This window comes from Nycticebus coucang, chromosome X (assembly GCF_027406575.1).
Source record: "Nycticebus coucang isolate mNycCou1 chromosome X, mNycCou1.pri, whole genome shotgun sequence".
Taxonomy (NCBI): Eukaryota; Metazoa; Chordata; class Mammalia; order Primates; family Lorisidae; genus Nycticebus; species Nycticebus coucang.
The window spans coordinates 49,287,053-49,301,557 of NC_069804.1; the positions used below are offsets into that span (position 1 = coordinate 49,287,053).

Consider the following 14,505-nt stretch of genomic DNA (forward strand, 5'->3'; position numbering starts at 1 on the left):
GGGTTTGAATCCAGCCCGGGCCTGTCAAACAATAGTGACAACAACAACAAAAAAATAGCCAGGCGTTGTGGCGGGTGCCTGTTGTCCCAGCTACTTGGGAGGTTGAGGCAAGAGAATTGCTTAAGCCCAAGAGTTTGAGGTTGCTATAAGCTGTGATGCCACGGCACTCTACCAAGGGCAACAAAAGTGAAACGCTGTCTCAAAAAAAAAAAAAAATAAATAAATAAAAGAATCAAAATAAAAATAAAACTCAGATAGGTACCATCTCTTCTGATCTTCACTCCTTCATCACCCAATTGGTACCTTTCCACTTCTATGGGACACCTTGTATAAGACATTTTAAAAATATTTCTTATACTCTGTTTTGACCATCGGTTTACTTTTCTGTTTTCCCAATAGAACGTAAACTCCCTTAGAGCAATTAGTGTTGTAACTCGATGCCTGGCAGAGTGCCTGGTACTAAGTTAGTGCTTGACAGTTGGATGTATAGATAGATGTACGGGTATTTTGATGTAGAGGTGGATAAGTGGGTAGAGAGATACATAGAGGTTGGATGGTGGGATGCACAGAATGATGTTTGGGTGGGAGAATGCATGGAGGGATGTCTGGATGGATTAATGGATAGATGAATTAGTGCATGTATGGAGGACCGACTGTGTAGATGGACAGTTTTGCTGTAAGCCCGTGGGCCCTGAAGTTCTCAAAGCCTCTGAGTTTATGTGAGGAAGGAAGTTAAAGTAATAATCATATGTTTTCTGAGGGAAAGAAGATGGACAAGAGGCAAGGGAGAAGGCAAGGCAAAATCAAGCCTAATGATTTGTTTATTTCACGTGAGCTCCTCAATGCTCAGTTGGAAGTGTTTAAATATTTTTTTTAACACTTTTGGAGTGGCAGTGGAATGTCAAGCCAAGTGTGTATAGCATGGAAAGTGAGGTAAAGCATCTGCCTGGGAAGAGTCCAGGAACCCCTAGGAGCAATTCTAATTGGAGATATTGTCACTGTGTACCCCTCACTCCCCATACATGTACTATGCCGATCAATCGGATTCTGGTAGACCTTATCAATTGTTGTGGTCACTCAGGATTTCATATATAGGCACATTTTTCAGCAGGAAAAGCTTGCCAGTCAGGCTTACTCATTTTCTTAGCTCGCCTTAATATTTTCATTCAGGATTTAAAAGTCTACATGAAATGCATGGGAAAATTTGCAAAGGTTAATGATTGAGTATGGAGAACTTCTGATTCATCCCTAGCATTCTTGCCAAAGAAAACATAAGGGAAAGAAGGACAGGTGACATTTATCTACTGATCATGTGTCTTCAGGGTACCCAGCAAGCCTGGGAAACCTATCTGTTGCTTGTTGCTGAACCAATACAAGCATTGTCCAATCCTTAGTGAAGACCAAAACCTGGCTGCAGCTTTTCAGCCAAAGGTCTGAGAGTTTTGGATGGGCTTTCTCTTAAAGCATCATGGTAATCATTTTAAAAGTGGAGAAATGTTTGGGGATTAACAAGACCACAAAGAACAAACACACCATTAGAAAGAGAGGCGAAGGACTTGAACTTCTAGACAGTTTAGCAAAGAAGAAATACAAATGTTCAATACATCTGGAAAAATGTCTCAACTCAGAAGAAATACAAATTTAATAATAATGTTACATAATTAAATTGATATACATGTACATTCTAAACACTTGTAATTTTTTTGACCTGGAAATTTCACTTTTAAGAGTTTGTCATAAGGAATTAATAAAAGATCTGTGCAATATATGACCACAGTGATGTTTAACATAGCACTGTTTGCAATACCTAAAAGTAAAATAAAACCCCCTATTCTCCCTATGATGGATTAGTTAAATCAATTGTGTTTGATTGGTACAATTAAGTCTCATGAAGCCATTAAAAATAAAATTGTGGAGATCATTTGTAATGTGGAAAAGTATTCTTGATATTAAATAAAAATTTCTAAGAGAGTATACATAGATGATCACATTTTTGTTGAAAAAAAATTCTTAATTCATACTTAGAAAAGGGGTGGTGAGGATATACAACAAAATGTCCATTAAGGGATAATCTCTCGGTGGAGGAATTACATATGATTTTTATATTGTGCTTTCCTTAATCAGTATTTTCTGAAAATTCTAAAATTAGGAGATACAATTTTTCTAATAAGAAAGAAGTTATGTATAATGTAGGGAAAAGGACTCTAAACAAGTCCACATCACCAGACCCTCTCACTGACTCTTTCTGCCTTTTGTACTGAGAATGAATATTCTCAATACAAAGATCTGTAAACCTGAACGTGCCCTGCCTGCTGTTTTCCTGCTTGTATCTGCACACTTCCCTTTCAGGGACACATGGAAAATGAATTCTAAGGGAGATGAAGTAATATCCTGAAATCTAGTGGAACACAAACCTATTTAGTGAAATGCTTTCTGAATTTGCCTAATACATGAGTGGTAAGAAAAACTTCATTCCTTGGTGAATACGGAGGATGTGAACCTAGAACTCTTCCTCAGTTAAATTCCTCAATTTCTCTCCCTTCTATTTTAAAATATCTTAAAATATGTCTGTATTCTCATTGCTTCCTTTCTCTGAGGAATCAGCACCACTTCACCTGTGTTCTTGGTCCTCTTTGTCCCATTACCAAGGTGAAAAAACTTGAGTTCACATTCAACATCTCCATCTTTATTTCCTTTCACATGGAGTTGGTCAACAAAAATGACTCTATAGATGAATTGACTCGTATACTTCCTGCCACAATTTGTTCCCTATGATCTCTCTCATGGGCTATGACAACTATTCTCACAGCCTCTGCCGATATCACCAGTCCATACTGCACACTGTGTCCCTGAGATCATCCCAAAACAAAGGTCTCCAGTCTCTCCCCAGATAAACAACCTTATCACTGCCTGCAAGAGAGTTTCCTCAACTTGGGGTCTTTCAACTTTTCAAGATTAAAAAAATGCCTTAAAGAAGTTTTAAAAGGAAGAGTTCACTATCAACTCCATAAAATATCTATGGTCTCATAAAAGAAGCTTAATATTTTTTATTAGTATTTTATTTTGTTAATTTATTTTTGAGAGAGGGTCTTGCTCTATTGCCCTACCCAGAGTTCAGTGGTATGATTATAGCTCACCATAACCTCAAACTCCTTGGCTCAAGTGATCCTCTGCCTCAGCCTCTCGAGTAGCTGGGACTAAAGGTGCATGCCACCATGCCTGGACAATTTCTTATTAATTATTTATTTATTTATTTTTAATTTTTTTAAAAATAAGGACTTGGTTTTAATTTTCTTTTTTTAAAATTAAATCATAAACACATAGATCATGTATACATGAATGCATTTATGGGGTACAATGTGCTGATTTCATGTAGAATTAGGAGCATTTACATCACACTGGTTAATATATACCTCATCTCATTTACTTAATTATTGCGTTAAGACATTTATACTCTATACTTAATAGATCCGACATGTACCCTTGCATTATGGAGAAGTTGTTTCATTATGTTGCCCAGGTTGACCTTGAACTCCCAGCCTCAAGCTATCTTTCTGCCTTGGCTTCCTAAAATGCTAGAATTACAGGCTTGAGCCACCATACACAACATTGATTGGTATTTTCTATTTATTATTTCTGTTTAGTGTTTTAATTGAATAATCAAATATGTCTTTGGTAGGGCGGTGCCTGCGGCTCAGTGTGTAGGGCGCTGGGCCCATATACCTAGGGTGGTGGGTTCAAACCCAGCCCTGGCTGAACTGCAACAAAAAAATAGCCGGGTGTTGTGGCAAGTGCCTGTGGTCCCAGCTACTTAGGAGGCTGAGGCAAGAGAATCGCCTAAGCCCAGGAGTTGGGCTGTGTGACCCCATGGCACTCTACTGAGGGAAAGAAAGTGAGACTCTGTCTCTACAAAAAACAGAACAAAACAAACAAACAAAAAATATGTCTTTGGTTACTACAGATTGGAAATAAAATCCTGGTTAATTAATGCCTTTTGTTTAGTCACCAAATGTTACAAGCATGAGGTAGGTCCATCAGAGAGGATGGAAGAGAAGAGGCATATGACAATGAGTTTTTGGTACTGAAAAGGCTGGGAACCACTGGTCCACAAATTTAAGTCCCAATTCATTGGCATAATATTCAAGGCTCTGTGCTCTGTATATCCTTGCAACCTCCTTTGCCACGCCTCCATGTACATCCCATACTCTAACCAGTGAACATCTCTTATCTCTTCCCATACCTCTGGGCCTTTGCTTAAGCAGCTTTTTCTGCCTTAAGCCTTTCCTCTCTTACTAAATTTCAGCTCATTCTTTAAGACCTGGCTCAGAATACCTCTACCTGGAGAAACCTTTCCCTAGTTCCCATTCACAATTAACATTTCGTCCCGGAGCTCCTGGAGGTCCTTTACACTAGCTTGCATCAGAATAAGCCTTATTATGATTATTTGTAACACTATCCTTTTCTCCTGTTTCCCTGGGGGGTAATGATCAGAGTTATAGTGGCTGTCACCACAGCACCTGCTAGATCTTGGCTATGATAAAGGCTTATCAACTGTGTATTGACAGCCTTGAATTCCAGAATGTGACACCATTCTTTCAGAGCCGTGTGCATTGTAGTTTACCAAACTCTGGTTTTCCTCTGATCAAGGCAACATCTCACAACAGAAAATTGGCTCAGAAACTTTGGAACAAATTGCACTAGCTTGAATCCCAGATCCACCACTTATTAGGTGGTGACCTTGGTTAAGTCTCTATATCTTTTTCTTTTAACTTAAATTTTACTGTATATATTTACAGTGTACAACATGATGTTACATGACACACACACACACACACACATAGTAAAATGGTTATTATAGTGGAACAAATGAACATATCCATCTTCTCACAACTAGTTACCCCATTTCCCATTCCCCCCTCCCCACTTAATCTTGTTATGTCTCAGTTTACTATTCAAACAATTGGTGCGAATTGCTAGCTCTCAGGATGGTTTAAAATGTCTGCCACATAGTAGGCTTTCTATAAATTTTATTTACTTCCCCTAATGAGAAATGAACTTGGTAAACTCAATAGTTCCAGTCCCGTTTATAGAAAAGAAAACTCAAAACTTTCATTTTAAAAGAAAACTTTGGATTTAGCATTTAGGGCTGGTATTTGGCTTCACACTTTGCCCTCTGACCCACCCCAGCTTCAAACCATTACCACCCTGATTAAATGGCTTCATTTCTGTTCCCATCCATGTATTACATCCTGATTCCTTTTCAAGAAACTGGGTATCTTCACATGAAGGGAAAAAAATTTTGCCCCTCAGAGTTATTTGATTGAGATTCTGACCTTATTTCTTCTTTAAAGAACTTCTTGCAAATAGATGTCCCGATGCAGGCATTGCATTTATCAAGACCGAGGAAAGTCCTTCCAAAACTGTAGCTGGTTCTGACTCGGGGCACCAGAAAAGGAGGGGAAGAAGATGGTAAGGAGTAAGAAGAACTCAGGGTTAAGACCCACAGCAGCAGGGCCGGCCGGGACTCCATCTCCAGCTCTGGGCTGTAGCTGCAGCCTTTGGTTGCCCACTCACAGCTGCACAGAAGCAGGGATTGGACAAAGAGGAAGCTGTCAAAGGGGGCTGGCTTCTGGGTGTTGACCCCATGTCAGCCTCCCTGCTTTCTGTTTGAGGATGCTGGGGAGCTTGGGGCTAATGAGGCTGGGGAGGAGATGAGGAAGTCCATGGAGGATGCTGATAACGCTGTTTCCAGAGTTACTCTTCCTCTGCCTGGGGCGGCTGCCTCAAGCTGGGGAGGGGCTCACTGGCAGATTTCAGGGAAGGACAATGGTCAGGGCTTCCCTATGTGGTCCTTTTGACAAATACAGGACATCCTGGCTGGGCAGGAAAGTCCATGCAGGATGTATGTCCGACCTGGGTTCCACCTGGGAGTTTCAAAGGATCCTGAAGGCCTCTCCCTCAACTGTTTTAATTCTGAATATATCTGTCCCTATGGGTTACACACATACATACACTCACACACACAGACACACAAAGCCCAATTTCCCATTATTTCCCTCTGTACCGGGTAATTTGTCCTGCCACTTAATCAGCCCTACTTCCTCTACTGTTACCATATTTGGCTATGAAATTACCAGAGGCTAGTTTGCTGGCTATTAAATAGCACATTTAACAATGATTTGAAAGGCCAAGGCTTTTTGCTGCTTACAGAATAGAAAATCCCAGGTTAGTCTACCTACTTTTGCTGATCTGAGAACAAAAGAGGGAAAAGTACTTGGTAGCTTTTGTTGCATGATGATGGGAACACCAGGAAGGGACCTTCAGTCTGGATCCAGTGTGCCTATCTGTCTCCCCCAGGCCAGAAAGCCCCTTCTACCTTTTATCACCCTGCATCACTTCTCAGTGGCTGGCCTGACTTGGTAGGATTTAACAGCCCCAGGATTGTCTTTCTTCAGATGCCAAAATAAGGTCCACAGCTGGGAGTAGATGGGAGTGCTAATTTGGGACTAGAGAGAGTTTCTGAGGACCCCATCAAGAAAGGCAGGTTGCCTGACTTCCTGAAAGAAAGTGCATGTAGAGAATAGGGCAGTTTGAGAATATAAGACAGTGCACAGGAAAATGGGACTGGGAGAGGGGAAAAGGGAGATTAGAGGGAGTAGCCATGACCTTAAGAGACTTGGCAAATTTTGCTAAATATTGGTGAGAAGAGCAGGGTAAAGGCAGGTCTCTGATGATTAAACATGTGTTTATTAGCCCCCTGTATAACTTCTTCGGGGAAATGTCTGGTCATGTTTGAGTTTTTTGTTGTTGAGATTTGACACTTTTTATATATATTCTTGATTCTAGTCCTTTGTTGAATATGTGCTTTGCAAATACTTTTTCCTAGGTGCTAACTTGTCTTTTATCCCCCTACCCCTTTTTTTGCAGTTTTTGGCCAGAGCTGGGCTTGAACCCGCCACCTCTGGCAAATGGGGCCGGTGCCCTATTCCTTTGAGCCACAGGCAATGCCTCTATCATTTTTTTTTTTTTTTTGAGACGGAGTCTTACTTTGTCACCCTAGGTAGAGTGCCCTGGTGTCACAACTCACAGCAACCTCCAGCTCTTGGGGTTAGGCAATTCTCTTGCCTCAGCCTCTTGAGTAGCTGGGACTACAGGCACCCGCCACAGTGCCCTGCTATTTTTTTGTTGAGTTTGGCTTGGGCTGGGTTCAAACCTGCCACCCTCAGTATATGGGGCTGGTGCCCTACTCACTGAGCCACAGGCACCACCCAGCCTTTTATCCTCTTGAAAGAGTCTTTCATAGAGCAAAAGTTTTAAATTTTGATGAAGTTCAATTCGTCAATTTTTTTCTTTTGTGGATCATGCTTTTGGTGTGAACTGTGATAAAAGAAAAACTTCAGCACATTTAAATTCTAAAGAGTTTCTTTGCATATTCTGTGATTCATGAATTGGGGTAGCACCAAACCCCAAGTGGCTAGCACTCTGAGGAGGAAGATAAGAGGAGCAAGAGAAGAACATTTTATATGTAGGCAAAGTGTTTGCAGAAGCAAGGCAAAACAATCTTGATTAGTTATAATGGAAAAGTCTCTAATTAGAGGTTAGATGGTGGGTTCTGATTGGTACAGTATTATAGCATCTAGTTTCAATTTACCATTTATGTTGGGTTTTGGATTACTCAGCTAGGAATTTAAAGTGCTAGCACCCTAGTATAATGGTCTAGTGATTAGATTTTTTTTTTTTTGGGCAGTTTTTGGCTGGGGCCGGGTTTGAACCCACCACCTCTGGTATATTGGGCCCGTGCCCTACTCCTTTGAGCCATAGGTGCCGCCCCCCAATTAGATTTTTTGAACAATTCCCTTTTGATCACTGTTTCATTTATGAGAGATTGACCGTAAGTGCCACTCTCTGCCATCGTTGTGGTTGTGTTGTCTTTGTGTCAGTGTGGAACTCTTATATCATGACATCAGGCTCATTGAAGAAAGATTCCTTTTGTTGTTCCTCTCAGTTTTGTTGCTCTAATCACCATGAAACAATCTGGCATACTGTTAATAGCTGCAAACACACATTTAGACTCTTCAGAGAATATAGTGCACCAGGGAGATTATAATGATAACTATCAGGAAGATAATACCAAGACACTGGCATATGCTCCTTAGCCAAGGTCCCCACAAACTGAACCAACTAACATTTCTTTTCTTTTCTTTCTTTCTTTTTGAGACAGAATCTCAAGCTGTTGTCCTGAGCTGTAGAGTGCTACGGCATCACAGCTCACAGTAACCTTCAACTCTTGGGCTCAAGCAATTCTCTTGCCTCAGCCCCCCAAGTACCTGGGACTACAGGTCCCGTCACAATGCCTGGCTATTTGTTGTTGCTGTTGTTGCAGTTGTCATTGTTTTAGCAGGCCCGGGACAGGTTCAAACCCACCAGCCTCGGTGTATGTGGCCAGCGCCCTACCTACTGAGCTATAGTAATGTCACCCGCAACTAACACTTCTATCGAAACAAAATGAAAACAAAGATCAATAACTAAAACATACTATAATTTCAGTTTCTGAGTCCAGAGGAAAATTAATTAAGATTTCTAGATTTGATCACATTAGTTAACATAGCTTTTGTAGCATTTTCTTAGTTATTTTGCTAAGACCTTTACATTCCACATTTACTAGGATTCACATATACCCTTGTAAGATGCACCGCAGGTGTCAAATGATCTATGAACCAAGTGTATGGTGCCCTACGATCATACTAATGTACACAGCTATGGTTTAATAAAAATAAATAAATGTAAAAAAAAAAAAGATTTCTAGATTTGACCTTGAAACATATTTTCCTGGCTTGCAGTTTAAATGTCCCTAATTATGGCATTGAGTGAACTCCCTAACATGTGCATCAGAGATGAGGGCAGTCCTAAAGATCAAGTTGTCCATGATTAGCTTGTGGGGTTTCAAGAACAGAGTACTTCCTGTTTTTAGCAATTTCAAGTCAGAAAAGTGGGAGAAGATTGGATTGGGGGAGTCAAGAAGAATTCAGGATCCAGTCTCGTCTACAAGTAGATAATAAAACTTGAAAACAATGAGCAGGGCTACACTCTAATGACAAAAATTATGTACAGATCCTTTTGGACTTCTGGAATTGTCCAAAGTTAATTTTAAGTCAAAAATACTTAATTTAGAAATTTCAAGGAAGTTTGTAAAAAATGTCAAAAGGTCCAAAACACTTGATTAAACAGCATCATTGGTCACTATGAAAGAACAAATGGCAAATACAGAATGGCTACATAGCTGTAAGAATATTGAGGTTTTTAATATTGAGAAGATCTACTTTTCTAGGTAATCAAAGATTTAATAAAATAGCAGTGTCCTGCTGTTTAGGTACCAGGGTCCAGTTTCAGGAAAGACAATTTTTCCACAAACTGGAGTTGGGGGATAGTTTGGGGATGATTAAAGTACATTATATTTATTGTACCCTTTATTTCTATTATAGACAATCTTCAAGTTACAAACATCTGATTTATGTACAACCCACACTTATGAATAGAGGCAATTATTAAGTCCTTAAGTTACAAACATCCAATTGACATACTACCCATACTATGGATGAAGGCTATTACAGGTAATAAGTAAATGTATCTGTTCCATCTTACCTACAGATTTAACCGAAGAACAAATCTACAGAACCTACCTTGTTTGTAATCCAGGGACTGTCTATATTATTACATTGTAATATATAACTAAAGAATTATAAACTCACCATAATGCAGAATCAGTGGGAGCTCTGAGCATGTTTTCTTTCAGCTAGATGGTCCCAATGCATCATTGCCTCGACTTCACCTCAGATTCTCAGGCATTAGATTCTCATTAGGAGTGTGGAACCTAAATCCCTCACATGCTCAGTTTTCAGTAGGATTTCTGCTCCTATGAAAATCTAATGGTGTTGCTGATCTGACAGGAGGCAGAGCTCAGGCAGTGATATGATCAATGAGTAGTGGCTGTAAATACAGATGAAGCTTAACTTAGAATTTAATAATTTCCTCCTTGATCTCTTCCTTGACCCAACTGTCATTCAGTGTAAGATTGTTTAGTTTCCATGCCTTTGTGGGGATGAAAATTTTTGTTGGAGTTGAGTTCCATCTTTATTGCCTTGTGTTCTGAAAAGATACAACGTATAATTTCAATTCTTTTGATTTTATTGAAGTTTTATTTGTGCCCTAGGATATAGCATATTTTGGAGGATGTTCCATGAGCTGATGAGAAGAATTCCTTAGCTATGGGATGGTGTGTTCTATATATGTCTATTAAGACTAATTTTTCTGGGGTTGTCTTTAAGCCCCTTGTATCTTTGTTTAGTTTCTGTTTAGAGGATCTCTCCAGTTCTGTAAGAAGGGTGTCAAAGTCCCCAGATTTTATGATGTTAGGGGATATCATATTGCTCAGACCAATTAAGGGCCATTTCATAAATCTGGGAGCATTGAAGTTGGGTGCATAAATATTTAGAATTGAAATGTTCTCTTGTCTTATTGTTCCCTTGACCAGAATGAAGTGACCATCTTTGTATTTCTTAACATTAGTTGTTTTTAATTCACTTGTATTTGAAAATAAGATTGCAACCCCTCCTTTATTCTGATTTCCATTTGCCTGAAATATTGTTTTCCAACCTTTCAACCTAAGTCTTGTTTTGTCCTTCAAGGTTAGGTGTGCTTCCTGGAGACATCATATATATGACTTGTGCTTTTTTTTTTTTTTTTATAGAATCAGCCAGCCTGCACCTTTTCAGTGGAGAATTTGAGCCATATGTGTGGTGGAGTTCTAGTCATTTAATTTTGTGAAAGTCCATTGCTTAGTTTTATATTTTGCCCCATTGTGGAAGGTAGGTTTTATTCTTTAGTTTCTGGGTGTTTACTTTGCTGGTGGTCCATTGTGATGGTCAATGTGGACAATAGGTGTAAGTATTTCATATAGAGCTGGTCTTCTTGTGGCAAATTTCCTCAATGTTTGCATATCAGTAAAAGATTTAATTTCTTCATTGATTTTGAAGCTTAGTTTAAGTAGGATACAGAATTCTGGGCAGAAAATTGTTTTGCTTAAGAAGGTTAAAGGTGGGGGACCATTCTCTTCTGGCTTGGAAAGTTTTAGCTGAAAAGTCCACTGTCACCCTGATGGATCTACTTCTGTAGGTCAATTGGCACTTACTCCTGGCTGCCTGCAGAACTTTCTCTTTTGTATTGACTTTGGACAGGTTCATTTAATGTGTCTTGGAGATGTTCTGTTTGTTTTGAGACAACCCAGGTTTCAATATCCCTCTAAAAGGAATGTGCTGGAATCTTTGACAATGTCTGGGAAATTTTCATTTACAATATCCTCCAATAGGCTTCCATTCCTTTGAAACATTCTTCTTCTCCTTCAGTGATACCTATAATTCTTATGTTTCAGTGCTTTGTGAAATCACATAATTCTCTGAGCAAGCATTGTGCCTTCTCTTCTTTTCTGTCTCTTTATCTGCCTGGGTTAGCACAAGAGCTTTATCCTCTGCCTCTATGATACTTTTTTCTCCATGGTCTAATCTGTTATGCATAGTTTCTACTTCATCTTTAAGTTCCCTGATCAATTCCTTCAATTCATTAAGCTCTACCATATCTTTTCTATTTTCTTCACATCTTGCATCCACTATTTAGTTCTGTTTTTGGATTTATTTTTGATTATGTTCCACTTTCTCATCAATTCCCTTCATCATTTTTGCCATGTATATTTTAAATTCCCTTTCTGTCATTTCCATTTTTTCTTGATAGTTGGAAATGTCTGCAGTAGCTACCTCATGATCCCTTGGAGGGGGGTTACTCTGTTTTGGTTTTCTATATTGCAAGAATTTTTCTGTTGGCTACTCCTCATGTATGTTTCCTTCATGTCAATTCATTCCCCTACTTTTCCTCTCACTACCTCCTTCACTTTAAATTACCTTGTCTCAGAGCTTAGGTGTTAAAATGCCTTTCTGGTACATGGCCAAAAGGAAAAGAAGGGTAAAGAGTGAAAAGAAGAAATGAAAGAAAGAGATAAAGAAAAAAGGGGGAGTGAAAGAAAAAAATGAAAAAAGAAGAGAAAGACAGAAAGAGAAAAAGAGAGAGACAGGAGAAATGGTGGTGTTCATCAGAGTGCTTTCACCCACATCCACAATTATAGGATTCTGGGGGCTGGGCTGAGTGGGTCTCTCAAGGTCAGGAGCTCCTTATCAGCCTGGGCAAAAACAAGAACCTACCTCTATTAAATATAGAAAAAAATCAGTAGTAGTTGCAGTGAAGACCCACCAATACCATCTTTCCAAAGGCCAAAGCTAGAAGGACACCCTAGACCAGGGGTCCTCAAACTGTGTCCCATGGGCCACATGAGGCGGTGTGATTGTATTTGTTCCCATTTTGGTTTTTTACTTTAAAATAAGATATGTGCAGTGTGCATAGGAATTTGTTCATATATATATTTTAAACTATAGTCCAGCCCTCCAATGGTCTTAGGGACAGTGAACTGGCCCCCTGTTTAAAAAGTTTGAGGGCGCCTGCCCTAGACCATGAGCCCAAGGCCCCTTTGAACCAGACCAATGCTGTGATTCTCCTCCCCCCGATGAGGTCTGAAAATGAGGCTCTGTCCCATAAATAGAAAATAAAATGGTATAGAACAAAGCAGATCAGAGCAAAGAAAAAAAAATAATCAAAATAGATAAAGAAAATTAAAAATAAAATTATATAAGATGAAAAAAGAAAAAAGATAACTTAGTTGTTATTTTATGTGGGAAATATGAGAAAAGTAGAAAAATCTCTATCAAAAGAGAGAAAAAAGGAGAGAAATAAAAAAGAAAGAAAGTATAAGAGGAGCTGAAAAACTGTAGCAGAAGTGGAAGAGCCCTTGCTATTGAAGAAAGCAAAAATGTAAAAATAAAAATAAAACCAAACTAAACAAAACAAAAGAATAACCAACAACAATAAAAAATGAAGGAAAATAATTAGGAAAAGAAGATAAAAAAGAAATATATATATATATATATATATTTATATATCTCAATATATTGCCTGGATACCAGATGGTGCTGTGGTGTTAGGAGATAGGGAACACACATGCTGGTTTTGCTGTATAAGATGGGGGGCTGGAAGCCACTATCTAGTTGCTGAGAAGCCCCTGTCCTATTTTCCTTAATTATTTGCCCTCAACCAGGGCTTGGTCATTTCACTAGCATTCAGTCTCCACGAAAATGGGATCCTGTAACTTGCAATATTTCTTAGGACGCATACCTTGACCTTCCAAATAGTTCCCCTTGGTTACAATGTGCCTTTCCTGGGGGTGTGAGAGCCATTCTGCTCACCTCAAGGATGGCTGCCCAAACTCAACAGGCATGCCAGAGCTGGCTGTGCACTAGGACACTGATGACTGCTCCTCCTGGGTGGCCCTCCCACAATGGTGGCACCCTGCCAGTAGCCAAGCTGACTGGTGATTCAATCCTGGCCACTGGTCACTGTTCAAGTTTACTTGCTCACTTAAGCCCTTCCAAAGGCAGCTCAGGTGAGCAGTCTGGTCCAAGAACAATAAAACCACTGAACAGTCCTTTTCTGTTCTTAGTTCTTCACTGGTGGGCTGGCTGGCCTCTGCCCATACCCGGGCATTTGCCTTCTGTGCTGGTCTTCCTCAGCTCCCAACCTCCCTGTTGGCTCCTGGAGTCCCCTACTCTTTCACTGTGCCCCCTCCTCTGAGTAATGTTTCTGGGCAGGATCCTTCAGCCAGAGGTGGGTGGAGTCCTCTCTCCCATGTCTTTCCATGAGTGACTGGTAAGGAGATGTCTCTAGTCCTCCATATTGCTTGTTTTCCCTACAATATATTGTTATTAGCTATGGTCACCGTGTTGTACAATTAATTTTTTGAACTTTTTCTTTTTATCACACTGATGGTTTGTATCCTTTGGCCATCATGTCCCCAACCTCTTCAACCACCTCCTCCTGATGGCTACCATTTTACTCTTTGCTTCTATTAATTCAACTATTTAGATTCTACATGTAAGTCAGAGCATATAATATTTGTCTTTCTGTTCCTCACTTATTTTAGTCCAATGTCCTCTAGGTTCATCCATGGTGTTGCCAATGAGAGAATTTCCTTCTTTATAAAGGCTATGTAGTATTCCATTGTGTATATACACTACATTTTATTCATTGATGAACACTTAGATTCATCCATTTATTCATTGATGAACACTTAGATTGCTTCTGTATCTTGGTTATTGTGAACAGTGCTGCAATGAATGTGGGAGTGTAGATATTGCTTTGACATATTGATTTTATTTCCTTTGGGCATATACTAAGAAGTAGAATTGCCAATAATTCTCTTTCTAGATTCTTGAGGGACCTCTATATTGTTTTTCAAGTGGCTATACTAATCTACACTCCTACCAACAGTGTACCAGGGTTCTGTTTTCTCTATATCCACAGCCATACTAACAGGTGTAAAGGTATAGGTCACTGTGATTTTGATTTGTA

The 14,505-nt window shown here is 39.5% G+C and overlaps 1 protein-coding gene across 2 annotated transcripts in view; it reads right to left on the minus strand.

Moving 5' to 3' along the window:
• DIPK2B (divergent protein kinase domain 2B) overlaps nt 1–5,566 on the minus strand; it is a 72,759-nt gene extending 67,193 nt beyond the window's left edge. For both annotated transcript variants that reach the window (XM_053581084.1, XM_053581083.1), the window contains exon 1: nt 5,334–5,566. In XM_053581084.1, coding sequence (XP_053437059.1) covers nt 5,334–5,530 — 197 coding nt within the window. In that variant the 5' untranslated portion in view covers nt 5,531–5,566. The remainder of the gene's footprint in view (nt 1–5,333) is intronic.
• Nucleotides 5,567–14,505: the final 8,939 nt, after the last annotated feature.